Below are 27,603 nucleotides of genomic sequence, written 5' to 3' on the forward strand. Positions count from 1 at the left end.
TGAAAAGCTGAGTTTAAATGCATTTGGCTAAGGTGTATGTAAACTTCCAACTTCAACTGTATTTAAAAAGGTCTACAGTTTTTGTTTGCTGTCAAGTGTAGAAGAACATGTAGGCCATAATTATTGATGTGATTGTCACGTTCTTGGAAATGAGCGGACCAAGGCACAGCGTGAGTATAGTTCCACATTTATTTATGTGAAACTAACAAAACAAAACTTACAAAGACCGTGAGGACGTAGTGCCCAAACACAATACAGTGCCAAAACACAAAGAATATCCCACAAATTCAGGTGAGGAAAAAGCCTTCCTAAATATGATCCCCAATTAGAGGCAACGATTACCAGCCCTCTCTAATTGGGAACCACAGAAACCACCAACATAGAAATCTTTAAACTAGATATCCCCCCCATTCACACTCTGACCTAAACACCATAGAGAACCAAGGGCTCTCTATGGTCAGAGCGTGACAGTATCCCCCCTCCAAATGTGCGGACTCCGGCCACAAAACCTGAAACCAAATGGGAAGGGTAGGGGGGATAAATAATGTTGGTGGCGGCTCCGGTGCGGGTCTTTGCCCCCGCCCAGACCACGGGTCCGGCAATGGAGCCGGGTAGAACGCCACACATGGACTGGGCACCGGCGCCGAGGAAGGCTCCAGCCGTGGAGCTGAGTTGGCCATCGTGCCTGGACTGGGCATCGGCGCAGAGGAAGGCTCCAGCCTTGGAGCTGGACTGGACGCCGCGCCCGGACTCGGCACCGACGCAGAAGAAGGCTCCTGCCTTGGAGCGGGACTGGACGCCGTGCCTGGACTGGGCACTGGTGCAGAAGAAGGCTCCGGCCATGGAGCAGGACTGGACGCCATGCTTGGACTGTACATCGATGCAGAGGAAGACTCCCGCCCTGGAACAGGACTGATTTCATCGGAAATCTTGGGGTTTCTGTGGCCGTGGTCCCCGGTGTCGTCGCTGTCCTTCCATGCTCCTTGGCGACTCCCGCCAAGGAACGGTCTCGTGTCCTCTTATGTCCTCCCAAGTCCAGAACTTCCTTACCTCATTTTCACGCTGCTTGGTCCTTTGTTGGTGGGATATTCTGTCACGGTTGTCGAAAGAACTGGACCAAGGCGCAGTGTACGTGGAGTTCCACATCTTTATTTCCAAGTGAAACTTCAGAAAAACAAAAACAATAAACAAACAACGAAACGTGACTAAGTGGTGCACATGCACAAACACAAAACAATATCTCACAAACACAGGTGGGAAAAATAGCTACTTAAATATGATCCCCAATTAGAGACAACGATTACCACCTGCTTCTAATTGGGAATCATACAAAACACCAACATAGAAATTAAACTAGAACAAAACATAGAAATTATGAACTAGAATACCCCCTAGTCACGCCCTGACCTACTACACCATAGATAAACAAGGGCTCTCTATGGTCAGGGCGTGACAGTGATGCACGCAATGATCTTAAATGGAAAACCAGAGGGTTATAGAATGCTTCGGAATGCTCATGAGATTCTTTAAGTTCCATGCCTAGAAAATTGAAAAGAAATATAAGTGACTTTCATCATATCATGAATTATTTATTAAAAGGTACTGTACCTCAAGAATGCCACTTAAACTTCTCTGAACCACCCATACCGGATCCGGGATAATTGTCATCAGCAATGCTGAATAGCATAGCGCCACAGTCAAATAATATTACTAGAAAATATTCATATTCATGAAATCACAAGTCCAATAATGCAAAACACAGCTTAGCCTTTTGTTAAAACTGTTAGAGCTACTCCCCTACTTCTGATGTACCCAGAATTTCTATGTTAATCCATCTGTCGTCTCAGATTTTGAAATTCTGCTTTACATCGAAAGCAATACAAGTGTTTGTGTAAGTTTATCGATCGCTCGACAAAACAATAAGTACACTTAGCATCAGGTAGCTTGGTCACGAAAATCAGAAAAGCAATCAAATTAATTGTTTTCCTTTGATGATCTTTGGATGTTTTCACTCACAAGACTCCCAGTTAGACAACAAATGTTCCTTTTGTTCCATAAAGATATTTTTTATATCCAAATACCTCCGTTAGTTTGGTGCGTTATGCCCAGGAATCCACCGGAAAGAGCGGTCATGACAACGCACACAAAAATTCCAAATTATATCCATAATGTCCACAGAAACATGTCAGACGTTTATTATAATCAATCCTCAGGGTGTTTTCAAATATCTATTCGATAATATATCAACCGGGACAGTTGGCTTTTCACTAGGACCGGGAGTAACAATGGCCGCCTTTCTCTTTTGCGCACAACTCACTCTGAGAGCCCCCACCTATCCACTTACTCAATGTGGTCATTCATGCTCATTCTTCAGAATAAAAGCCTGAAACCACGTCTGAAGACTGTTGACACCTTGAGGAAGTGATAGGAAAAGGAATCTGGTTGATATCCTTTTAAATGGAGCAATGGGAGGCTATGGAACGTGGAGTTTTCAAAATAGAAGCCACTTCCCGGTTAGATTTTTCTCAGGATTTCGCCTGCAATATCAGTTCTGTTATACTCACAGACAATATTTTGACAGTTTTGGAAACTTTAGAGTGTTTTCTATCCTAATCTGTCAATTATATGCATATTCTAGCGTCTGGTCCTGAGAAATAGGCCGTTTATTTTGGGAACTTTTCCAAACATAAAAATAGTGCCCCCTAGCTTCTAGAGGTTAACTGTTATAATTAGTTGTTCAGGAATGTTGTAGGCCCCACTCGACAACATTCCTATGGATTTTTTTTTGTTGAAATATTTAACTTTCACACATTAACAAGACCAATACAGCAAATGAAAGATAAACATCTTGTTGGTCTACCCATCGTGGTCGATTTCAAAAATGCTTTACAGCTAAAGCACAACATATGATTATGTTAGGTCATAGCCAAGTCCAAAAAACACACAGACATTTTTCCAGCCAAAGATAGGAGTCACAAAAAGCAGAAATATAGATAAAATTAATCACTAACTGATAAGGAAATGTGTTTTAATGAAACCATAGGTCTGATATCATGTGATTGTATGAAATTAATTTGAATCATTAGATTATTATAATACATGTGTGTAAGTGTTAGACTCATTCAATGATTATATTATAATACTGTGTGTGGTTTTAGTCAAAATCAACGTTTGGGAACAATGTGTCTAGTGTTTTGAGAACAGACTATCTGTCTGAGTCAGATCCGGGGAGACCTTGGCTGGAACACTGAGAACTTCCCAGTCCCAGTTCTCTCCCTATCTTAGAGGAGGGTAGGGATACACTATTCTCACGTACTCCCCTAGGCTCTATTGGCGGACGGATTTGATGGTTGGTGTGGAAGTATGTGTGTCGCTGTATATTGATGGTCTTGTACTGTACACGTCAGAACATCACCGTAAAAAAACATTTAACTTTGGTAGACTGGGCCTCTGTCTGTTTTTGTTTCTATCAGTCTAACCTTTGATGATCTTCATCAGATGACACTCATAGGACATCATGTTACATAATACATGTATGTTTTGTTCGATAATGTGCATATTTATATCCAAAAATCTTGGATTCCAAAACATCCGGTGATTTTTCAGAAATACTCAAAATAAACATTGATAAAAGATAGACTTTTCCTTAATGCAACTGCTGTGTCAGATTTTTTTTTAACTTTACGGAAAAAGCATAATCTGAGAACAGCGCTCAGAACCCAAAACAGCCAGAGGAATATCCGCCATTTTGGAATCAACAAAGTTAGAAACAACACCATAAATATTCACTTACCTTTGACGATCTTCATCAGAAGGCAGTCCCAGGAATCCCAGTTCGACAATAAATGACTGATTTGTTTCCATAAAGTTCCACAATTTATGTCCAAATAGCCACTTGTTGTTAGCATGTTCAGCCCAGTAATCCATCTTCATGAGGCGCAGGCACTTCATCCAGACAAAAACTTGAAAAGTTCCGTTACAGTCCCTTAGAAACATTTCAAACGATGTATGGAATCAATCTTTAGGATGTTTTTAACATAAAACATCAATAATGTTCCACCCGGACAACTCCTATGTCTGAAGAAAAGCACTGGAAGGAGAGATAACTCTGTCGGGAGCAGTGTCATGAGACCAAGGCTCTCTGCCAGACCACTGACTCAAAGAGCTCTTATGAGCTCCTACTTTATAGTAGAATCGTCAAACCAGTTTCTAAAGACGGTGGACATCTAGTGGAAGCTGTAGGAAGTGCAACTTTATCCATATCTCAATGTGTATTCGGTAGGCCTAGCTTTGAAAAACTTTTTCTCAGGTTTTCGCCTGCCATATGAATTCTGTTATACTCACAGACATCATTCAAACAGTTTTAGAAATTGTTTTCTATCCAATACTAATAATAATATGCATATATTAGCATCTGAGACAGAGTAGGAGGCAGTTCACTCTGGGCACGCTATTCATCCAAAAGTGAAAATGCTGCCCCCTATCCCAAAAAGGATAATTGAACAATAGGTTATCTTAGGGGAGTTCATCCATGTTTTGGCAACCTTGGCTGGATGAATGAACTGTTTAATTACAATGCACTCAATGCCACTTGGCCACTGACTGGAATTGTACACAATACCAAACACAATGGAAATGATTTCTAGTTAAAAAACTGCATTGTTGTCAGTTGCATGTGATTTCTGGGAAGGACGTGTGGGATCGGTGTCCTTGAGGAGTCTATTTGAATAGATGTTGTTGTTACCAACTATTGTCATTTTACAAAGCTGTCTGGATCTGATACACTGGAGTGTAGCCCTGCTGGTACCCACTTGTAGGGTGATACTGTTAACACATTCATAGTCAGACAATCATTGGGTTCACAGTAGTAGGTAGAGTGTAGTAATATAGTCATAACAAATTAAGTCCATTGTAGTCACAAAACATAGCCTACATTATGCAGTAAAACATTACAGACGTACAAACCAAAAATAATATATATTTTATAATCAGTCACATTCTAAATCACAGACTCAAACTGATAGGATATGCATCTTATGAAAGAGTCCATATTGCTTTTAATACTTTACCTGGACAGACGTCAGTACCAACCTTCTCCATTCCTAATGAGTCCTTTATAAAACATGTAACTTCCTTGTGTCTGGTTGTTCACCTTGCCGACACAGAGGAGAGAGTTTTCTCCTCGTTAAACTGTGACTGAAAAGGAGATCAGTGGGATAAATAAAGAGGGGGGGGCTCCTCTAATGGAGCAATCAACATGATAATTCACCAGCAAAACACCTCAAGATCCTCATTGCAGAGGAGCAGAGGCAGTTTAAATACAGTGGCAAGAAAACGTATGTAAATCCTTTGGAATTATCTGGGTTTCTGCATACATTGGTCATATAACTTAATCTGATCTTCATCTAAGTCCCAACAATAGACACACACATTCTGCTTAAACTAATAACACACTAACAAGTATTCATTTTCATGTCTAACCATTCACAGTGCAAGGTGGAAAAAGTATGTGAACCCTCAGATTTAATAACTGGTTGACCCTCCTTTGGCAGCAATCACTTCAACCAAACGTTTTCTGTAGTTGCGGATCCGACCTGCACAACAGTCAGGCGGAATTTTGGACCATTCCTCTTTACAGAACTGTTTCAGTTCAACAATATTCTTGGGATGTCTGGTGTGAACCTATCTCTTGAGGTCATGCCACAGCATCTCAATCGGGTGGAGGTCAGGGCTCTGACTGGGCCACTTCAGTAGGTGTATTTTCTTCTGTTGAAGCCATTTTGTTTTTGATTTACTTCTGTGTTTTGGGTTGTTGTCCTGTTGCATCACCCAACTTCTGTTGACCTTCAATTGGCGGACAGATCAGATCAGTCTTACATTCTCCTGCAAAATGTCTTGATAAACATGGGAATTCATTTTTCCTTCGTTGATAGCAAGCTGTCCAGGCCCTGTGGCAGCAAAGCAGCGCCAAACCACTATGCTCCCTCCACCATACTTTATAGTTGATATGAGGTGTTGATCTTGGTGTGCTGTGCCTTTTTTTCTCCACACATTGTGTTGTGTGTTCCTTCCAAACAACTCAACTTTAGTTTTATCTGTCCACAGAATATTTTGCCAGGTGTGCCGTGGAACATCCAGGTGCTCTTTTGTGAACTTCAAATGTGCAGCAATGTTTTTTTTGGACAGCAGTGGCTTCCTCCGTAATGTCTTCCCATGAACACCATTCTTGTTTAGTGTTCCACGTATCTTAGACTCGTCAACAGAGATGTTAGCATGTTCCAGAGGTTTCTGTAAGTCTTTAGCTGACAGTTTAGGATTCTTCTTAACATCATTGAGCATTCTGTACTGTGCTCTTGCAGTCATCTTTTCAGGACAGCCACTCCTATGGAGAGTAGCAACAGTGCTGAACTTTCTCTGTTTATAGACAATTTGTCTTGCCGTGGACTGATGAACATCAAGGCTTTTAGAGATACTTTTGTAACCCTTTCCAGGTTATGCAAGTCAACAATTCGTAATTTTAGGTCTTCTGAGATCTCTTTTGTTTGAGGCATGATTCACATAAGGAAATGCTTCTTGTGAATAGCAGATGCAACATTTGTGAGTGTTTTTATAGGGCAGGGCAGCTCTAAACAAAATCTCCAATCTTGTCTCATTAATTGGACTCCAGATTAGCTATTGGGGAAGTCATTTTCCTAGGGGTTCACATACTTTTTCCAAACTACACTGTGAATGTTTAAATTATGTATTCAATATAGACAAGGAAAATACAATAATTGGTGTGCTATTAGTTTAAGCAAACTGTGTTTGTCTGTTATTGTGACTTTGATGAAGATCAGATCAAATTTTATGATCAATTTATAATCAAGTAATTCCAAAGGGTTCACATACTTTTTCTTGCCACTGTAACTCAACAATAGCATTGCATTAGCGTGGCTGGCTAGGAAGACCACACCTGAGCGTTTTAAATTTTAACTAAGGAAGACCATGAACGTCTTTGTTGTTTTGGAAAGTTTCTCTGTCAGCCTGACAAATTGAACCCTATCCCCTACATAGTGCCCTGGTCAAAAGTATTGCACGATGTAAACAATAGGGTGCCATTGGGATGCAGCCTCTGTTGAATTATTCTCAGGAAGAGTCTAAGAGAGAATCTCCAGGGCTTTAATATGATAGTGAATTAAAGCTGTGTGTGTGTGTGTGTGTGTGGGGGGGGGCTTTGACAGCCAATTGCAAATGAGTCTGACATAATGTCTCTAATCTCACCACCACTAATGAGATGGGTGTGCTTAATGCATGTAGTGTCAGAGCTTCTCAAAGTCAGGGGCGTTGTCAACAGTGCACACCTGGATCAATATTTGGTTTTAATGCTGACAAGGGCACTGACTGAAGCTTCACACAGATATGAGCTGGCGAAGGGTACCATCAGTTTTCTTGTGCTTTCAAGACAACTGGGAATAATAATATGAGGTCAAATTATGAGGTCAGTGATCTTCAGGTCGGAAAGTCAGAGCTCTAGAAAGAGACCTGAGTTCCCGAGTTGGAAATCCGAGTTGGATGACAGTTCAAAACTATTTTTCCCAGTCTTAACTAATTTATTCATGAGTTCCCCGTTGTCTTGAACACACTGAAGTCGCAAGTTGCCGACTTCCCAGTTCTGAGTTCCCAGTTGTTTTGAACATGGCATTAATGGTCAGAGGTCTACTTATATGTAGAATGTTTTTGTATTTCCCCTGCATGCTTGCGTTCAGTTCGTTCAGTTTACCAAATATGTCTGTTACAAAGGTTCATTACACAGAAAGTCAACCAAGTCTGATTTTGTACATCCATTGTGAAAGACAAGTTCCTCTATCAATGCGAAAGATCTTTCTAACACTCCCCCTCGATAACCACCAAGCCTGTGAAATAGAACATTGTCATGATGTTATCCCATATCTCCACATAGTTTTGCGAACACACGTGCTCGCAGTGGATGTGGTTTAATGTAGTTTACAATCAAAGTTACCTGCTGCAGTATACACTGAGTGTACCAAACAGAACAGCCTCAATTTGTCTGAGCATGGACCGAACAAGGTGTCGAAAGCATTCCACAGGGATGCTGGCCCATGTTGACTCCAATGCTTCTCAAAGTTGTGTCAAGTTGGCTGGATGTCCTTTGGGTGGTGGATCATTCTTGATACACACGGGAAACTGTTGAGCGTGAAAAACTCATCAGCATTGCAGTTCTTGACACAAACCGGTGCGCCTACTACTGTACCCCGTTCAAAGGCACTTAAATATTTTATCTTGCCCATGCACCCTGTCTCCTACCCTTCATCTACACTGATTGAAGTGTATTTTATTGACATCAATAAAGGATTACAACTTTGACCTCGATTCACCTGGTCAGTCTGTGTTATGGAAATCAGGTGTTCTTAATGTTTGTATACTCAGTGTATCTCCGAGTTCTATGCTCAGCTCTTTTGCTGCCAGTTGATCTTGGTGTAACATACAATGTGTCAGAGGGAGACACGTTCATAACTAGAGTGCAGAGGCCTGCCCACCGTCCTGCTATAGATGGAGCCCCATCTGTGCAAATGCCCACCATTCGATCCCATGCAATCTGTTTTTTTTTGTCAATATAGTCACGCAGCACACTGTACATCCCCTGTTCCATTTCATACTCGGGAATCATGAGACAGAACAATATGTCCTCATGAATAGCATCCCCCGACATGTAGCGCACACAAAAGTCAATGCATGAGCATCTCGGGCCTCACAGCTAACGTCCATTTAGAGAGCATAAGCTGGGGAGTTTTTGAGTCATTCATTCAGTTTCTTCTTGATTGCTAGCATAGCATAAACTATTTGTTTAACAGTGTTATCTGACAAAGGAATTGATGTGAGTTTCTGTGCCTCTGCCTCCCCACACATTGTTTTCACCATCTCAAATTCATTGCAATAGTGTGGTTTCAGTCGAACGGTCAGGTGCAACCTTTTCCTATGCTCTAAGGGCACTCTGGTTGAATTGTATATTTTAGATTTGAATAATTTCACCAGGGCTTGCTGTTTCACCAGAGTTTTCTGTTTCACCAAGGTTGCTGTTTCACCAGGGTTTGTTGTCAAATTAGGCCTTGTAGTGCGCCCTTGTCAACCCTCTCTGTAAGACCACGCTGAGACGTACAGAACTGCAGGATTGGTAATTCATTCAAATGAGACTGAGCCACGAGCAGTTAATTTTGGTGAGGTTTGGATAGGAAGATAACTGATTTTCTGATGAGGTGCGTCTGGGAAATGCCGTTGGCTCCTGACAATATGTTTCTGCTCTCTTGTTCGCTATGGAATTGTTAAGCCAAACATGTTTGACTTGGTAATGAGTGACAAGTAGTTGGCAAGACAGCGCAAACAGATCTGGGACCAGGCTACCTTGACGCCCGGTGCTGCTTGAAATATAATCTAAGTACTGAACAGTTGATCTATTGCTCATTCGGGTTCTCTTATCTTGTTTCTGTATGTTTCAAGTTTCAGTTTCAAATTGTATTAGTCGTATGTACGGGATACGCATGGTGTACAGCGTAAAACAAAATGCCTACTTACGAGTTATTTTATGTAATCAGAGCACTATGTCATATCTTTACTGTGACCTCAAACTAAAGCAGCTTGTTCCCATTGCTTACAGTTCAGTAATGATATCGGATCCTTGAAATCTCAGACCACAAGCTTAATTTAAAGCTACAAAGCCTGGGGAAAATCAAGCTTTACTTTCATTCTTTCTCTTTCAAATCTGTTTTCATCCTAAGAAAACACCTGTATTCAGAGAATGTGCTTTGAACACCCAAGCTAGAGGTTGATATCTACTGAGCTGCAGACCCCCACTGTTAGTCTGTCTGAAACACCTCAGAGTGTTTTGAGTCCCCAGGTTGGACTGGAGGGAGGGAGAGAGAGAGAGAGAGAGGGAGAGGGGGAGGTGTGTTCCTGTTTGGATGTTTGTTTTTGTCAGGAGGTGGGTTTCTGTCAGGAGGTGTGTCAGTCACTGCTGCATCTTTGATCAGCGGAGTGCACAGCTTTGGCCTGAAAGCACGATCAGTCTACACAGCAGGGGGAAACAAGACACAGGAGGTGGCAAGGATGTGTGGAAGGAGGGATGGCAACCCTTTCCTCCTCTAGCGCTCTCTGCCTATCACTCTTTCTCCACCCTCACTCTCTCTCCCCTCTGTCTGTCTCCCCCTCTCTCTCAACCTTAATTAGAGATAATTTAGACAGCCATGACACCCCTGAACTGAAACAGACTCACTGAGTCAGTCACCACACAGCTGGTTGTGTGTCTGATGTATTTGTGTGTTTGTCTGTATTGTGTCTGTACACAATACAGTGTAAACCATCTGTGGGCACCGCCTGCTGAGCTGGGTTGGAGTCAGTCGATGTCCTTCTCAGTCAGTCAGATTCAGGAAATCTAATTGATTAACTGGAGATTTGTCAATCACTGGATTTAACTTTTTTCTGAAAGATTGATTAAATTCAACTTTGAGCATTTGTATTTTGTATTAGTATTTATTGTGGATCCCCATTGGCTGTTGCCAAGGCAGCAGCTGCTCTTCCTGGGGTCCGGCAAAATTAAGGCAGTTATACTATTTTAAAGAACTTACAATACTTTCATAACAGATTTCACAACACACTAAATGTGTGCCCTCAGGCCCCTAATCCACTACCACATATCTAAAACACAAAATCCATGTGTGTGTATAGCGTGTATGTTATCATGTGTGTGTACTGTGGTTCGTCCTTTAAAGGTTTCAGCATACTGCAGCACAGCTTGGGTGGTGCCGCATAATTCTATGGCACGTTATTTAAGTGCCAACCACTGGTACCGTTAATGCTAGTTAGTGCTAGTTTGACCACCAAAGGGCATCTTTGAGAAGCATTTGATAGCCTTCAATAGTGGCTGTACTAGATGATTTCAAACCTTTTTTTGTAACATGGGAACTGATTTTAAGAAATGTTGCTTAATTCATTTGATTAATATTATGGTATTTCTATTCCAAGAAAAACAAAAAACCCTCTGGATTTCCTTTAGGATGGAACGGAAAATATGGCACAGTACAACATGAGGGTCGGGAGTAGGCTCCAGTACCTGGCTATTTAGCTAAAGAATCTCCGTGTCGTGTCGGCACGCTGGAGACCGGGTTTCAATTTCCCGACGGGGAGGAAGGTGTAAGCTGTCCTTGTACATAAGAATGTATTCTTGGCTGACTTGCCTAGTTAAATAAAGGTTACACTAAGAGCATAACATTTCTAATTGTAGTCTATCCAATACCCGAATGGAGATTCAGTGAAAATTAAAATCTCATTGATTTATCAAGACCAGCTCCATGCTTGTCAGAGCAGTCTAAAACGGTTCTAAAATAGTTGTAGGCTATTGCTTAAAATCCTATTGCTTCTAACTTCAATATGCTCTTTAAATGAATGAGACCTACACCACTTTTAACATAACATTACTCAACACTAGTGAGACTCATGTCGCCGATGGTAGGCCTACAGTATATCGAAACATATGATGTGACTCTCCGCCAATAATTATATATAGGGGATTGGAGGATTCTAAATTTAAACCAAAAGCCGCCTCATGGGTCTCCCTGTGGCTGCCGACAACGATATCAAAACTACATCTATAGCAACACATTTTGCACTGCGGGAGCCCCCATCTGCTCCGGAGCCCCATCCACAATGTATAAAATACACAGCTGCCTCTGATTGAGAACCATAACAGGCCAAACACAGAAATACCAAATCATAGAAAAACGAACATAGACAACCCACCCAACCCACTGACCATACTAAAACAAAGACATAACAAAAGAACTAAGGTCAGAACGTGACAGTACCCTCCCCCCCAAAGGTGCGGACTCCGGCCGCAAAACCTGAACCTAAAGGGGAGGGTCTGGGTGGGTGTCTGTCCGCGGTGGCGGCTATGGCGCGGGACGTGGACCCCACTCCACCATAGTCTTTGCCTGCCTCTTTACCCGCCTCCGTGGCCTCCCTAGCAGCGGCAACCCACGCCGCCGACCTCGGACTGGGGACCCTAGCAACGGGTCCCGAATCACGGCCGGTTCCATAGTCTGTTCCGGACTTGGGGACTGTGAAGAGAACTCTGGTGGCAAGTCTTGTCGGGAATGCATGGGTGTCTGAGCTGTGTGCTAGTCATTTAAACAGACAGTTCAGTGCATTCAACATGTCAATACCGCTCACAAATATAATTAGTGATGAAGTCAATCTCTCCTCCACTTTGAGCCAGAAGATATTGACAGGCATATTTCTCTGTGTACATCCAAGGGCCAGTCATGCTGCCCTGTTCTGAGCCAATTGAAATTTTCCTAAGCTTTGTGGCACTTGACCACATGACTGAACAGTCGTCCAGGTGCGACAAAACTAGAGCCTTGTTGATAGTGCTGTTAAGAAGGCAGAGCAGCACTTTATTATGGACAGACCTCTCCCCATCTTAGCTACTGTTGTATCAATATGACCATGACAGTTGCTCAATTTCCACATTTATTACAATATTTAGTTGAGGTTTAGGGTTTAGTGAATGGTTTATTCCAAATACAATGCTTTTAGTTGTTGAAATATTTAGGACTAACTTATTCCTTGCCACCCACTCTGAAACTAACTGCAGCTCTTTGTTAAGTGTTGCAGTCATTTCAGTTGCTGTAGTAGCTGATGTGTAGTGTTGAGTCATCCGCAGACATGGACACACTTTGCTCAAAATCAATTTATTAATGGGTGCATGCTTATTAGCAACTTAGCAACTGGGAACGAACGAACTCCGGGAACACCGGATAACGACAAACGACAAGACGGAGATGCATTCAACATGCGCAAACACCGTCCAACCCCCGGCTTAGAAAATAGAAACATTCTACTCTGCCTTTTCCCCAGTTTCTTACGTATGCTGGCTACCTGCGTTATAAAGGAAGCCACCTCAGCCTATAATCCTCGGCAAGCAAACAATTGCCGCCTTGGAACTCTGAGTGATCCAGTTTGTCCTGAAACAAAGCGTAGTAGATACAGCTCCTACAGCGCTGGAACTCTGAGTGATCCAGTTTGTCCTGAAACAAAGCGTAGTAGATACAGCTCCTACAGCGCTGGAACTCTGAGTGATCCAGTTTGTCCTGAAACAAAGCGTAGTAGATACAGCTCCTACAGCGCTGGAACTCTGAGTGATCCAGTTTGTCCTGAAACAAAGCGTAGTAGATACAGCTCCTACAGCGCTGGAACTCTGAGTGATCCAGTTTGTCCTGAAACAAAGCGTAGTAGATACAGCTCCTACAGCGCTGGAACTCTGAGTGATCCAGTTTGTCCTGAAACAAAGCGTAGTAGATACAGCTCCTACAGCGCTGGAACTCTGAGTGATCCAGTTTGTCCTGAAACAAAGCGTAGTAGATACAGCTCCTACAGCGCTGGAACCATTCATTTACTTCTCCAGACAAAGAGGGCTCCATTGGAAAACTCATCTGGGACTAACTTAGCAGTTTAGCTAGGTTAGTGGCTCTTTCAAGCAGACTCCAACCTGTCAGTTAAGTGGTTTTTCGGGACTAGAAATAGCGGTCCTAGCTGTTAAAAGCAAACCGCGTTGCGGAATCCATGCAGAAACAAGTTCTGTATTCATGTCCAACAAAGATTGGTTATGTTTTAGTTAAAATAACTAACCGAGTGTTTCCAGTCTACAGTGTTCAGCTGCGTACTCTGATGACGTAAGGACCATGAGCATCATGTTGGAATGGAGTGAAATTGTCACACAGCAAGCTGAAGAGTGTATGGTTGAGACTGGATAACTGTTTCATATTTGTGTTTTCTTTCATGGGAGCTTCCAAGTGCAGTGACTGGTAAATGTCCATTCAGACATGTACACGCACAAGCACACACGCACAAGCACACACGCACAAGCACACACACACACACACACACACACACACACACTCTCTCTCTCTCTTGGGATCTGTTTTGTTGGCAACTTCATTCCCGTAACCTTAGCTCTGGGATCTTCAATTAGAGAATAAACAGGTCAAGAACATCTTCCGAGACTTACAACTAGGGCCCAGAGTTTTCTCTGGTCAGATCACATGATCTCAACTCCTGGCCCTTGCCCTCTCTATTCCTCTCATCCTTAGCATTATTCCATGTGTTTCTGTTACCACACTCTCTGCGAATGTTCATTTCCTAAATCAGTTATGACACGCTGTCATAGTATAGTACTTAACGTGTGTGTGTGTTTGTGCGTTTGTGTGTGAATACCTGCATGCATGTGTGTGATTCAGAGTGTGTCCTTAAAGTGCTTGGTTTGTGAGGACCCAGCTGCTGTCTTTAAAGTTATGTGACAGAGCATGGGTTAATGCATCCAGACCGAGCATCCTGCTGCACTGAGGGGCCCTCTCACTTACTGTAGCAGGGTGACTTCTGGGAACTGACTGGCAGGTGAGGAAATGATGTGTATTTTTGTTTTCGTGGAAGACTCATGGTGCAGTACCAAGCTGTTGAATGGCTTCGGTGGGGTTTTCTCTGAACATTAAGGGGGTCTCTTTCCCTCAGGGAGGGGCTCTGATTGGTCACCTCTAACACCTTCTCTCTTTCTCTCCTTCTCTTTCTCACTTCTTTCTCATTCATTCATTCTCTCTCTGTCTCTCTTTCTCTCTGTCTCTCTCTCCATTTTTGTCTCTTCATCTCTCCCTCTCTTCCTCTCTTCTCCCCTTCTACCACTCTCTGCATCTCTGTCTTTCCTTCCCTCTCTCCCATCCCTTTTCTCTCTCTCTCTGTCTCTCTCTCCATTTTTGTCTCTTCATCTCTCCCTATCTCCCTCTCTTCTCCCCTTCTACCACTCTCTGCATCTCTGTCTTTCCTTCCCTCTCTCCCTTTCTCTCTCTCTCTCTCTCCTTCACTCTCTCTCTCTCTGCAGGGTTGAAGCAGATTCATGCCTTGTCCATCCAGGGTAACTATGAATTGAGGATTGACCTGGAGGACTTTGACAACAGTACAGCCTACGCCCAGTACGAGACCTTTGGAGTGGGCCTGTTCTCTGTGGACCCGGATGATGATGGATACCCACTGACAGTTGGAGATTACTCCGGAAATGCAGGTACATGGTTATATCTGACTGACCAGTTCCCGTTGGGGATCAAGAAAGTATATACCTAAAAAACGTAACATTGATGTTTGATTCAAATCATAGATTAGGTCATTGTAGACCTAGACGTCAATCAAAGGGTAAAGCACCCCAAACACAAACATTTAAGCCTCAGATTTACTTCTCAAATACTACAATTATAACTCAGCAATGCATTGACTCTATCTATCGTCATATCTGCTGTGTCATCTGCAGTAGTCTTGTTAATATTGTTAAGTGCTGAGGGGGTGAGGTTGGGAGGGGTGGGGGGGTGAGGGAGGGAGGCGGAAAGGGAGGGAGTGTTTGGTTTTGGTCCCCACTGTGTTGTGTCAATGCCCGATGATTTAACAATGTAGACAGACAGACTGAGGGAGACAAAGAGTATATATCTGTTCCCCAAATGTCACATCTCACCCAGTGCCCCGCCCCGTGAATAAATTACTACACAATGGATTACTGTGGTTGACCTGCAGCGTAAACAAAACACTGTCTCACGCTCGTCGCTACAAAGAAGCAATTTTAAGAACCTTTGGGTCGCTTAGCACAGAGAAGGGGGACAGATGAGAGAGGAGGGATGGGGGAATGACGAGGGAGAAGAGAGAGAGAGGGAGAGAGAGAGGGAGAGGGTGAGGGAGAGAGAGGGTAAAGAAGGACACAATCAGGTTTTGGAGAGAGAGAGAGATGGGTTGTTTAAATGGCTTATAGCTTCTCCTACTGCAATGAAACTGACCTTCAACTGACAACGTGCCTGTTGGACATTTGAATCCCACCGCAGCATACGAAGCCTCTCCCTGTATCCTTGTACCCTCTTAGTACCACAATAATTGTTATTATCATCCGCAATGACTGTTTTAGACACCTACCACTCTTCTGCCCCTCTCCCACGCACACACACATACATACAAATACGCACACACACACACACACACACACACACACACACACACACACACACACACACACACACACACAATTTTCTCTGATCTGAGATCTGTAGACAGGTAGTTATTGTGGCTAGAAGCTGCTGGATCTTAATGGTGTTCAGTGGAGCCGCCCATCCCATCCCCTTCCCTTTACCCAGACAAGGTGACACTGAACGGGCTGCAAATGAGACTCTAAGTGCCCCTAGCCTGGTTCATCTCTCTCTCCCCTTATTTAGTTTAATCTGGTAACCATCATCATGCTGTCACGATGGGTTGTATGTTTTTATCTTTTTTCTCTGTGTTGCCATTTCTTCTATCGGAACTAATTGCACCATGGGTTACCGTGGAAACGGCAAATTGAGAAAGGGTTGGGAGGGTTTGGTTGGAGGGGAGAAGGGAGTAGCAGTGGCCACACCCAGCCTGGGGATTTAAACGCTTAAGATGCCCAGACGAGCTGCTAGCGAACACCTCACCGCTGGAGATGAGGGGTTTTATCCCCCTCTGGTCACAGACACAGCATGAAGCATTATAGAGAGGGACATAGGGAGTGAGGGAAAGAGGGAAAAACACACAGGGAGAGGTAGAGTGATATAAAAATCCACATCCAGGCACTCGTATCCTTTTGTTTATTGAAAGCCTGAAGAGTTGCTATGAAACACCAATAACAAGTACATTATTCTCTGAAATCGTTTATTGTGTGGTACAGAATGTCATCACTCAACATCTCCATGTGCAGTGCCGCTGACAGTAAGCCAACCACCCAAGTATGACATTCAGCGCAAAGCCGTAGCCTATACAGATGTAGGATCTTCATTTGATCACTATTTTTTTCCTGAGAGTTTTCCTTCACGACAGGAAATGCAAACTTGTAGTGTATTTACGTTTTTAAAAAGGCTTCTAATCTTTGTAATTTCCACTTTGAAATTTTAAACTTGATTTGCCGCAACTAAAAATGCATCAATCCTTACAAAAAAATGTCAAATAATTATAATCCACATAATGATTCACATCACCTGCTACTACAGGATTATTTCCTGCTGTAGCAAACTGACTAAAATGAAGATCCTACATCTGTAGCTAACTGTGTCATGTACCTCTCTTTAGTTCTATTTCTGCTGTAGCTTCAAAGATCCTCATTGTGTGTGTGTGTGTGTGTGCGTGCGCGCGTGTGTGTGTGTGTGTGTGTGTGTGCGTGCGTGCGTGCGTGTGTGTGTGCGTGCGCGTGTGTGTGTGTGTGTGTGTGCGTGCGCGTGTGTGTGTGTGTGCGTGCGTGCGCGCGTGTGCGTGCGTGTGTGCGTGCGTGTGTGTGTGCGTGCGCGCGTGTGTGTGTGTGTGTGTGTGTGTGCGTGCGTGCGTGCGTGTGTGTGTGCGTGCGCGTGTGTGTGTGTGTGTGCGTGCGTGCGCGTGCGTGCGTGCGTGCGTGTGTGTGTGCGTGCGTGCGTGCTGTGACAGTTGTGTGGTGATCGGATCATTAGGGATGTGATATTAGCAGAAGGATAAAAAGGTCAGCGTAGAGCCCTTTGATAAATAAACAACATAGTGTTGTAACACTGCAATTTATGTAATGAGGACTGATCTTCTAGAAAGGACAGGAGGCATCTCTCTCTGATCTCACGTAATTTATGTAATGAGGACTGATCTTCTAGAAAGGACAGGAGGCATCTCTCTCTGATCTCACGTAATTTATGTAATGAGGACTGATCTTCTAGAAAGGACAGGAGGCATCTCTCTCTGATCTCACGTAATTTATGTAATGAGGACTGATCTTCTAGAAAGGACAGGAGGCATCTCTCTCTGATCTCACGTAATTTATGGAAATTATTGATTGTAAAATCCTGAGTCATTTAGGTAAATGAATGGGAAAGCAGTGCTGCTCTCTGATGTAAGAGATCTCTGGACAAATACATTAGTTGAACTAGGAAGGACCAATCAAAGCACTGAGAAGTTGAAACCTATGTTATCAGCCTCTCTCAATTATCTTCTTCTTTTTTGTCTTCCCATCTATCTTCTATTTCTCCTCTGTTCATCTTTGTCCTTTGACTGTGTGTGTGTGTGTGTGTGTGTGTGTGTGTGTGTGTGTGTGTGTGTGTGTGTGTGTGTGTGTGTGTGTGTGTGTGTGTGTGTGTGTGTGTGTATACGTGTGCGTGTATGTAAATATGGTTGTGTGTTTGTTTGTACATGAATGCAACATAAATGTGTCCTTCACTCATCCAATCCAACCCCACCCTCCACCACCAACCCGCTCCCCTTCACCATACAGGCGATGCTCTGCTCAAGCACAACGGGATGAAGTTCACAACCAAAGACAAGGACAACGACCACTCGGAGAACAACTGTGCCTCCTTCTACCACGGCGCGTGGTGGTACCGTAACTGCCACACGTCCAACCTGAACGGACAGTACCTCCGCGGGCAGCACACCTCCTATGCCGACGGCATCGAGTGGTCCACCTGGACCGGCTGGCAGTACTCCCTCAAGTTCTCTGAGATGAAGATACGACCCGCGCGCGACGAGAGCAAATGAGTATATGAGGCAATAACAGAGGAAAGGAGTTGAAAGTGTTCAGAGTAATAAAACCACACCCTCAGATACTGTTTACTGAATGACTAAAAGGATTGACATCTTTGATTGGTTTACTACTATTCTCTACTGTTTCCTGTGGAGCCCTTGTCCCTCTCCACCACCTCCCAGCCCCGCCCAACTTCATGTGCCCCATCCCTTCCCGTAGTCCCCTATCACCTACTAGTGTTGTGCTGAGGCTTTTTGTGCCCCCCCTCCCCCCACACACTTCCTTCCCAACAACCTCATGACTTCACTGGATCAGGAAATGAGTCTGATTCACTCTGTTCATCACTCTTTCTATTAGTGCTTCATTTATATCTAGCTATTAATCAAGTATCTGTCTATTCCTTCTGAGCCTTGACCTTGTCCTTGACCTGTCTCCTGTGTTTGTTGTGCCCTGTAACCAGTAGTCCTATTCCCATAGTCCTTTGCTGCGTTGCTGCCAGTCAGCGAAGCGTGGCGTTACCGTGTGACCTTAGAACAAGTGACTGATTCATGATATGTCAGAAACGGAGATGTGACATTACAGTTGGAACACACACACACACACACACACACACACACACACACACACACAAACTTACACACGCAGACACACACACACACACACACACACACACACACACACACACACACAAACTTACACACGCACACACACACACATACACACACGCATACATACACGCATACACACACACACACATGCATACACACACGCATACACACACTTACACACACACACCCTGCCCCCTGAAGCTACCATATGACCACAGCAAAACTCTGTCACCTAAAGTGACCCGGCTGCATTGGCCTCCCAGCCAGAATGTCCCAACCCACAGTACTGCTTACGTGTCCCTTTATTTCAGATAGCCTCGGTAGGAGGCACAACGCAATGGAACAGCTGCACCAGTGTAGAGAGGGAATGGTTGAAATAAAAGGAGACAGAAGATTGAAAGAGGGGGAGAGAGAGAGAGGGGGCGAGAAAGGGAGAGAGAGAGAGGACAGGTCAAAAAGAGGGGTAGAAGGGAATGACTTAATGAAAAGGAGAAATGGGAATATACAGAGAAAAAGAAAGATGAAGGAGAGGTTATGGAGCGCTGAGGAAGAAGGGATGAGTAAACAAGAAGGAACCGATCTCAATCATCTGACTGAGGCTATTAGGGTGCATATTGGGCACTTAGTCTGATCACCAACCAAGTTACTACTTCTACAGTACCCCAGATGGTAAGTGTGCAAGTGTGCTTGTCCTCTAATCACTCTCCCAGTCACCCTAAGAGTCAATTTCAGTGATCCATTTGAGCTCCCAGTCAGTCAGACAAACAGCCTATGTAAAAATTATATGCTGAAGGTTATCAAGTTCCTATTGGTAGTGGGTGAATGTAGGAGGCAGCAGAATGGAAAAGAGGAAAATACAGGGAAAAGAATGGGGTGAAGTGACAAGGTGCCACTGGTGGCCTACCATAGAAAGAACGAGAGGAAGAAAGGTTATTTGACTGCTAACTTCCAGAGCCAAGAGTGTCATGACAGAGAGGGTAGTCTGTTATTCATCTGTTCCTTTAGGGAGTAGAGCATGTTTTAACCTTTGCCACCACGACCACAAGGTTAAATAGTCCCCTACATCCCTGAGCATTTAAATTCTATTCCTGTGCTTTCACAATCAGCTGTATAGTCCATAGAAGCTGCTTCACACATGGACACACACACACATACAAACACACTGACACACAAACACACACTGACACACACACACTCTGATAACAGTCCTTTAACGTAGTTACATACACATTCTGTTTTCATCTCATCCTTTATGTTCAATTTCATCCATATCTCTTTTTTTTATCCACCTCACCTCTCATCTCCTCTCCCTCTCCTCCACTCCCCTCTCTACTCCATCTCCCCTCTCTCCTCCTCTCCATCTCCCCTCTCTCCTCCTCTCCCCCCTCTCCTTCTCTACTACTCTCCCTCTCTCCTCCTCTTCCCCTCTCCCCATTTCCCCATCTCCTGTAATATTTTATGTTCTGTAATCTAACCATGTCTAGCTGGATGTCTAGGTTTTCTGCTAGGGTGACCCAGGATCTTTTCTTCTGGCTCTAGCAGAGGAACTGTTGCTGTAAAATACAGTTTGCCGCTATCAACCATGATTTTCTTTCTGAATAGGAGCTCAAAAACTTGTCGGGAATGGTGACAACAAAAAAATATGTTTTGTCTGTAAAGTATTATAGAAAAGAAAAAAAAGCACAACATCAGAAGTTTTGCTAGCAATGAAATTGTGGAATTCTGAATATTTTTTTTTCCATTTGTGGTTTTCATTCTGGATTTTCTTTAGATGTACTGAAAGCTTTAAAGATATGTGTAGATTTATTGTACAGTGTGTATGACCTTTAGAGCATGTCCAACTGTTTTCATACTATGCCAAAAGACAAAAGAGAACTCAAGCACACAGACTTTACAAATTACAAGTCAAAAGAAGAAAAAAAATACAAAACCAGAGCCCTTATTTCTCCTCTTTTACCGGACTGGGCACAAGAGAAGGCGTGGCCAGCTATAGTTTTGGGGGAGGGGCATGTGAGAAAGAGGAGGAGTTTAGTAAGCACATGAGGGCATGCCCACTATAAAAAAAACAGCACAAATTAATCTAAACTGAAGCGATGTCAATGGCACATCTGGGGGACAATGTGGCTCTGATTGGCCTGTTGGACATTATGGGGACGTCTTTGATCTGGTCAGATATTTTGGCTCTACTTGATATACTGGCTCTATGGGACACACCAACTCTGGAGGACATTTTGATCTGCCCTTGCTGCCAGTGGGCCAACATGCATAGTGATGAGCATTTCTCCTCAGACACTGGATTGGCTATGTGTTTTATCCTGGCTCTTTTTCCAGGACAGGACAAAGTGTGTGTCTGGACTGCAGCACCCACAGAGCTCCAGCTCCATGCAGCCAACTATCCACAGAAACCTGCTCAGTCTCAGTCAGTCATAGAGGCTGAGTCAGTGAGTCTCAGTTCACCAGGAGTCCTGCGTTGGTAACACAGAGCAGAGTCAGAGTTCATCCACTTCTACGGTCAGCTAGTCTGCCTCTTCTACCACTACTCAGCTACTGAAGCCAAACATCAAAAGAACCAACCGTCTAATCTTATTATCAATGCATTATTAACACTAATCACGTTACCATGGAAACAGCATTACATGGGAGAGTTTGATGACAACAATTTGTGTTGGAGTAGAAGATAAGAGATGATGATTTCATAGGGTATCACAGAAGAGATGATTTCAAAGGGTGTTGTGCAAGTTAAAATGGATAAACGTATAAAGTTTAATGAGATACTGGAATGAGTCAGACTGATGTCTTGATGTGACTGACTGACCAGGAGGACATTCATTTCTCTTTCTGTGTGTCTGTGTGTGAGAGTGTGTAGGTTTGTGTGTATGTGTGCGATGTGTGTGTGCGTGTCTGTGTGAGAGAGAGAAAGGAACGGTAGGAATTCATCAAAGTAAATGTGATGCTTATGTACAACTTGCCTCCCTGCTATTTGTGTTGATAACAGAGAGATATAAATGAACCATTAAGTCATGTGATAACTGATTCCATAGTGGCTCGCACCCTTCTGGTTATGTGTTGAACTGGACTTCTCATTTGATCCCCGACTCCCCTTCTAATGTAAAACCTTCAGCGTCAAATAGTGCACGTTATACGTTTTATCAACGTACTGTACACCCCACGCCAACCCCCACTCTCTGAGTAGTTTAGAAACCCCACAGTCTTTGTTCCAAAGCCCCCACCCCAACCTTTACTTCTTTCATTTCCAGTCTGCTGTTACGAGCACCATCCACCCTCCCTCCTCCCCGTTTAAATTCTAGCAGGATCTTGGCTCCAGCAGTCAATGTGATAGAGGAGTATGAACAAAAGAGTTATCCCTCGCTCCCTCTCATTCCCTCTCTCCCTCTTATTATTATCAGAATCAGCAGAGTACTGATCAATCCGTCCGTCTCGCACCCTCCATCTCAGTCCTCTATTTATCCACTTTTCCAATACCTCCATCTCTCCTTTCCCACAGCCTCCTCTGTTCCCCCTCCATTTCCCCACCCTCCTTCATCTCTCCATTTCCCCACTCTTCCATCCCTCCGTTCCCGCAACTCAACCTTTCTCAGCTCCCCACTCCCATAATCCCCAACAGAACCAACTCTCTTTTCATTTTCTCTCGGTGAAGTAATATAGATTGTTTTGCGGAATCTTGATACTGTGTTTTAATGTCTTGTCAACATTTAATAAACATTCACATTTTATAAGTGATTTCTTCATGTTTATACTCTGTGTGTCTTGTGCAATGTGTGTGTGTGTGTGTGTGTGTGTGTGTGTGTGTGTGTGTGTGTGTGTGTGTGTGTGTGTGTGTGTGTGTGTGTGTGTGTGTGTGTGTGTGTGTGTGTGTGTGTGTGTGTGTGTGTGCGTGCGTGTGTGTGTGTGTCTGTGTGTGTCTTGTGCAATGTGTTTGTGTGTGTGTGTGTGTGTGTGTCTGTGTGTCTGTGTGTCTGTGTGTGTCTTGTGCAATGTGTTTGTGTGTGTGTGTGTGTGTGTGTGTGTGTGTGTGTGTGTGTGTGTGTGTGTGTGTGTGTGTGTGTGTGTGAACAACATCAGGACCTTTTCATGGCCTTTGTCGACCTCTCCAAGGCTTTCGACACTGTGAACAGGGAACTACTATGGGGCATACTACTCAGATTTGTCAACATCCTTTGCCAGTTCCATGATGGGATGATGGCCATAGGAGGGAAAGAGTCAGTGCCCTTTGGAGTAAGCATCGGTGTGAGGCAGGGGTGTGTGCTGGCATCTGTACTCTTTAACATCTTCCTCCTATGTGTCACCCAGCTTCTCAACAAGGACCTTGAGGACAGCAGCTCAGTTGCGGTGGACTTCAGGCTGGATGGAAACCTATTCAACATCAGAAGGCTCCAAGCAACCACCAAGGTGTTGTCAGAGTATGTTCTTTAGGTGCAGTAAGCTGACTGTGCTCTCATGGCCCACCCTAACGGCTGTGAGGGTCTATAGCAGGATGGGACTGTCTATCAACACCACCAACACAGTGGTCTGCCAATGGAGATCCAGCCCTCGACCCACCATGCCTGTCTTCACCATTGGACACAAATCACTGGCAATAGTCCCGTCATTCAAATACATTGGGAGCAACCTCGTAAAACAGGATCAAGAAAGCATCAGCTGCCTTCTGAAAACTCAGACACAGGGTCTTCCAAAACAGGGATCTCCACGTCCACACCAAAGTCACTGTCTATCAAGGCGTCTGCATCACCACACTTCTTTATAACTGTGAAGCCTGAGTCACCTACAGTCGCCATAACAAGCAGCTGATTCCACATAAGATGCCTGCAGCGCACCCTGGGAATCACCTGGTGCGACCATGTGCCCCTTACAGAAATACTTGCTAAGACCAACTGCAAGAGTATGGAGGCCATGGTCAACCAACACCAACTGCGCTGGCTTGGGCATGTCATTAGAATGTCTCAGGAGCAGGGAAGATCCTGTATGGCCAGCTACACTTTGGCCGGCGGTCTACTGAGGGGCAGATGAAAACGCTACAAGGACCAGCTGAAAACGTTGTTGAATTATTGCAACATTAAACCCACAGACCTGGAGGACACAGCTGACAGAACGGTGTACAGAGATGGGAGGAGGAGAAGAGCACAAAGAAACAGCAGAACAGCCCAGGAGACATACAACCATGACTGGCCCCGCCAACACAGACTGCACATGCCCCAGTTGCAATAAAGTTTGTGAATCTCGGTTTGGACTCAACAGTCACCAAAGGATTCACCGTTAACTCAGAAGTGGAAGTCATCATCGGATACTATGGGCTACCATAACGAACAGATATGTGTACATGTGCGTGCATGTGTGTGTGTCTTTCTGTGTTGTACAAAGCAGTAGAACATTCTATTGTTGTTATCAATAAATGTCACAATAAGGTGAAGAGCATTAGATTTTCCTGCTGGCAAAAACCATTGCATGTACCGTTTTCAAGGGATTGTTAAATAAATGTTAACTTTGATTGTAATAGCATCACCTCTTGAAGAGCCTAGCTCTATCATCAGAGTTAAATACTTAGCAAGTAATTGCATGATTTTCAGTAAACATAATTTGATCATGTAATTTCAGATATGTGATGGTAGCCTCACAATATCTGTTAATATTGGCCACCATTAAATGGATATTTGAGTGACATAAAATAAAAGTGAACTATACCCGACAAGTATGAGTGGTTTAGGTAAATTTCCCATCCTTTGGGGCAGCAGGTAGCCTAGAGGCGGCAGGTAGCCTAGTGGCGGCAGGTTGGCTGGGGAGCGGCAGGTAGCCTAGAGGCGGCAGGTAGCCTAGAGGCGGCAGGTAGCCTAGTGGCGGCAGGTTGGCTGGGGAGCGGCAGGTAGCCTAGGGGCGGCAGGTAGCCTAGGGGCGGCAGATAGCCTAGGGGTGGCAGGTTGACAGGGGAGTGGCAGGTTGACTGGAGAGCGGCAGGTAGCCTGGGGGCGGCAGATAGCCTAGGGGCGGCAGGTAGCCTAGGGGCGGCAGGTAGCTGAAACGTTGCCGGATTGAATCCCCAAGCTGACAAGGTAAAATTCTGTCATTCTGCCCCTGAACAAGGCAGTTAACCCACTGTTCCCCGAATGCCGTCATTGTAAATAAGAATTTGTTCCTAACTGACTTGCCTAGTTAAGTAAAACAAATTGTGGACTCTGCCTGTCAAGCAGCAGAAGGGTGCATTTGCCCATGTACCAGCCAGGTCACCCATGTCTGAGAACGTTGGGAGATGACGTGGAAACCGGCCACTAGAGGCAACAGTAAGCAGTACTTGTTACTTTCAAGTAGGTTTCAGTTTTGCTAGGGCGATGTGGATGTGGATGCAGATGGAGGATGGGTGTAAGCATCTGGTGCCAAAGGTTGCATGTTTGTATGCAGCAATAAAAAGTTGTTTTGAGATTTTAGTTGTAAGTCTATCCCACACCTTAACCCTTATCTTAACCATTCTAGCTCCGATGGTGCAGTAATATCTAACAAGTAATATCGAACATTTTCACAACATATACCCAAAATACACTTAAATCTAAGTAAGGAATGGATTAAGAATATCTATACATATATGTCAGAGTGGCATTGGACTAAAAGTGGCATAGTATAGAGTACAGTATGTTCATATGAGATGGGTGATGCAATATTTACACACAATTAAACCTTTAAACTATGCCACTTTGTTTACATACTCATCTCATTTGTACATACTGTACTCGACACCATCTACTGTATCTTGCCTATGCTGCTCTGTACCATCACTCATTCATATATCCTTATGTACATATTCTTTATCCCCTTACACTGTGTACAAGACAGTAGTTTTGGAAATGTTAGTTAGATTACTTGTTATTACTGCATTGTCGGAACTAGAAGCACAAGCATTTCGCTACACTCGCATTAACATCTGCTAACCATGTGTATGTGACAAATAAAATTTGATTTGATTTGATTTGATTTGAAGTGACTAAGATACCGTAGAATAGTATAGAGTACAGTATGTTCATATGAGATGGGTGATGCAATATTTACACACAATTAAAGTGACTAAGATACCGTAGAATAGTATAGAATACAGTATGTTCATATGAGATGGGTGATGCAATATTTACACACAATTAAAGTGACTAAGGGACCGTAGAATAGTATAGAATACAGTATGTTCATATGAGATGGGTGATGCAATATTTACACACAATTAAAGTGACTAAGATAACGTAGAATAGTATAGATTACAGTTTATACATATGAGATGAGTAATGCAAGACACAGAGACATCATTCAAGTGGCTCGTGTTTCCTTATAGTGCCAATGATTTCTAATCTATGTCTATAGGCAGCCACCTCTGATGTGCTAGTGATGGCTGTTTAGCAGTCTGATGGCCTTGAGATAGAAGCAGTGGAGTAGGGGTCTGAGGGCACACAGTGTGTTGTGAAATCTGTGAATGTATTGTAATGTTTTGAAAATGGTATAAACTGCCTTCATTTTGCTGGACCCCAGGAAGAGCAGTTCATGGGGATCTATAATAAATAAAAATAAAAATAGAAGCTGTTTTTCAGTCTCAGCTTTGATGCACCTGTACTGACCTCGCCTTCTGGATGATAGCGGGTGAACAGGCAGTGGCTCAGGTGGTTGATGTCTTTGATGATCTTTTTGGCCTTCCTATGGCATCGGGAGGGAAGTTTGCCCCCGGTAATGCTTCGGGCAGGCCGCACCACCCTCTGGAGAGCTTTGCGGTTGTGGGAGGTGCAGTTGCCGTACCAGGCGGTTTTACAGCTCGACAAGATGCTCTCAATTGTGCATCTGTAAAAGTTTGTGAGGGTTTTAGATGTTAAGTCAAATGTCTTTAGCCTCCTGAGGTTGAAGAGGCGCTGTTGCACCTTCTTCATCACACTGTCTGTGTGGGTGGACCATTTCAATTTGTCAGTGGTGTGTACGCTGAAGAACCTGAAGCTTTCCACCTTCTCCACTACAGTCCCATCAATGTGGATAGGGGGGTGCTCCCTCTGCTTTTTCCCAAGGTTCTCCTTAGTTTTGTTGACGTTGACGGAGGTTATTTTTCTGGCACCACACTCCCAGAGCCCTCACCTCCTCCCTGTAGGCTGTCTCATCGTTGTTGGTAATCAAGCCTACTACTATTGTGTCGTCTGCAAACTTGATGATTGAGTTGGAGGCGTGCTTTGCCACGCAGTCATGGGAGAACAGGGAGTACAGTAGGGTAATATGGTGTTGAATGCTGAGCTATAAATGAATATCATTCTTACATTGGTATGCCTCTTGTCCAGATGGGACAGGGAAGTGTGCAGTGTGGTGGTGATTGCATCGTCTGTGGATTTATTTGGGCAGTAAGCAAATTGAAGTGGGTCTAGGGTGGCAGGTAAGGTGGAGGTGATATGATCCTTGACTAGTCTCTAA

The 27,603-nt window shown here is 43.9% G+C and overlaps 1 protein-coding gene across 6 annotated transcripts in view; it reads left to right on the forward strand.

The window, feature by feature from the left end:
* Positions 1-27,603, forward strand: part of LOC110523391 (fibrinogen C domain-containing protein 1) — a 329,714-nt gene that overhangs the window by 189,119 nt on the left and 112,992 nt on the right. For 4 of the 6 annotated variants that reach the window (XM_090234140.1, XM_090234143.1, XM_036977015.2 and 1 more), the window contains one exon: positions 14,921-15,100. In XM_090234140.1, the coding sequence (XP_090090266.1) occupies positions 14,921-15,100 (180 nt within the window). Of the gene's footprint in view, positions 1-14,920; positions 15,101-18,310; positions 22,902-27,603 lie in introns of those variants that run through there. The other 2 variants (XM_036977014.2, XM_036977012.2) reach the window with 1 other exon arrangement.

The sequence above is a fragment of the Oncorhynchus mykiss genome, chromosome 5 (assembly GCF_057628025.1).
Source record: "Oncorhynchus mykiss isolate SJ-2025 chromosome 5, ASM5762802v1, whole genome shotgun sequence".
Classification (NCBI taxonomy): domain Eukaryota; kingdom Metazoa; phylum Chordata; class Actinopteri; order Salmoniformes; family Salmonidae; genus Oncorhynchus; species Oncorhynchus mykiss.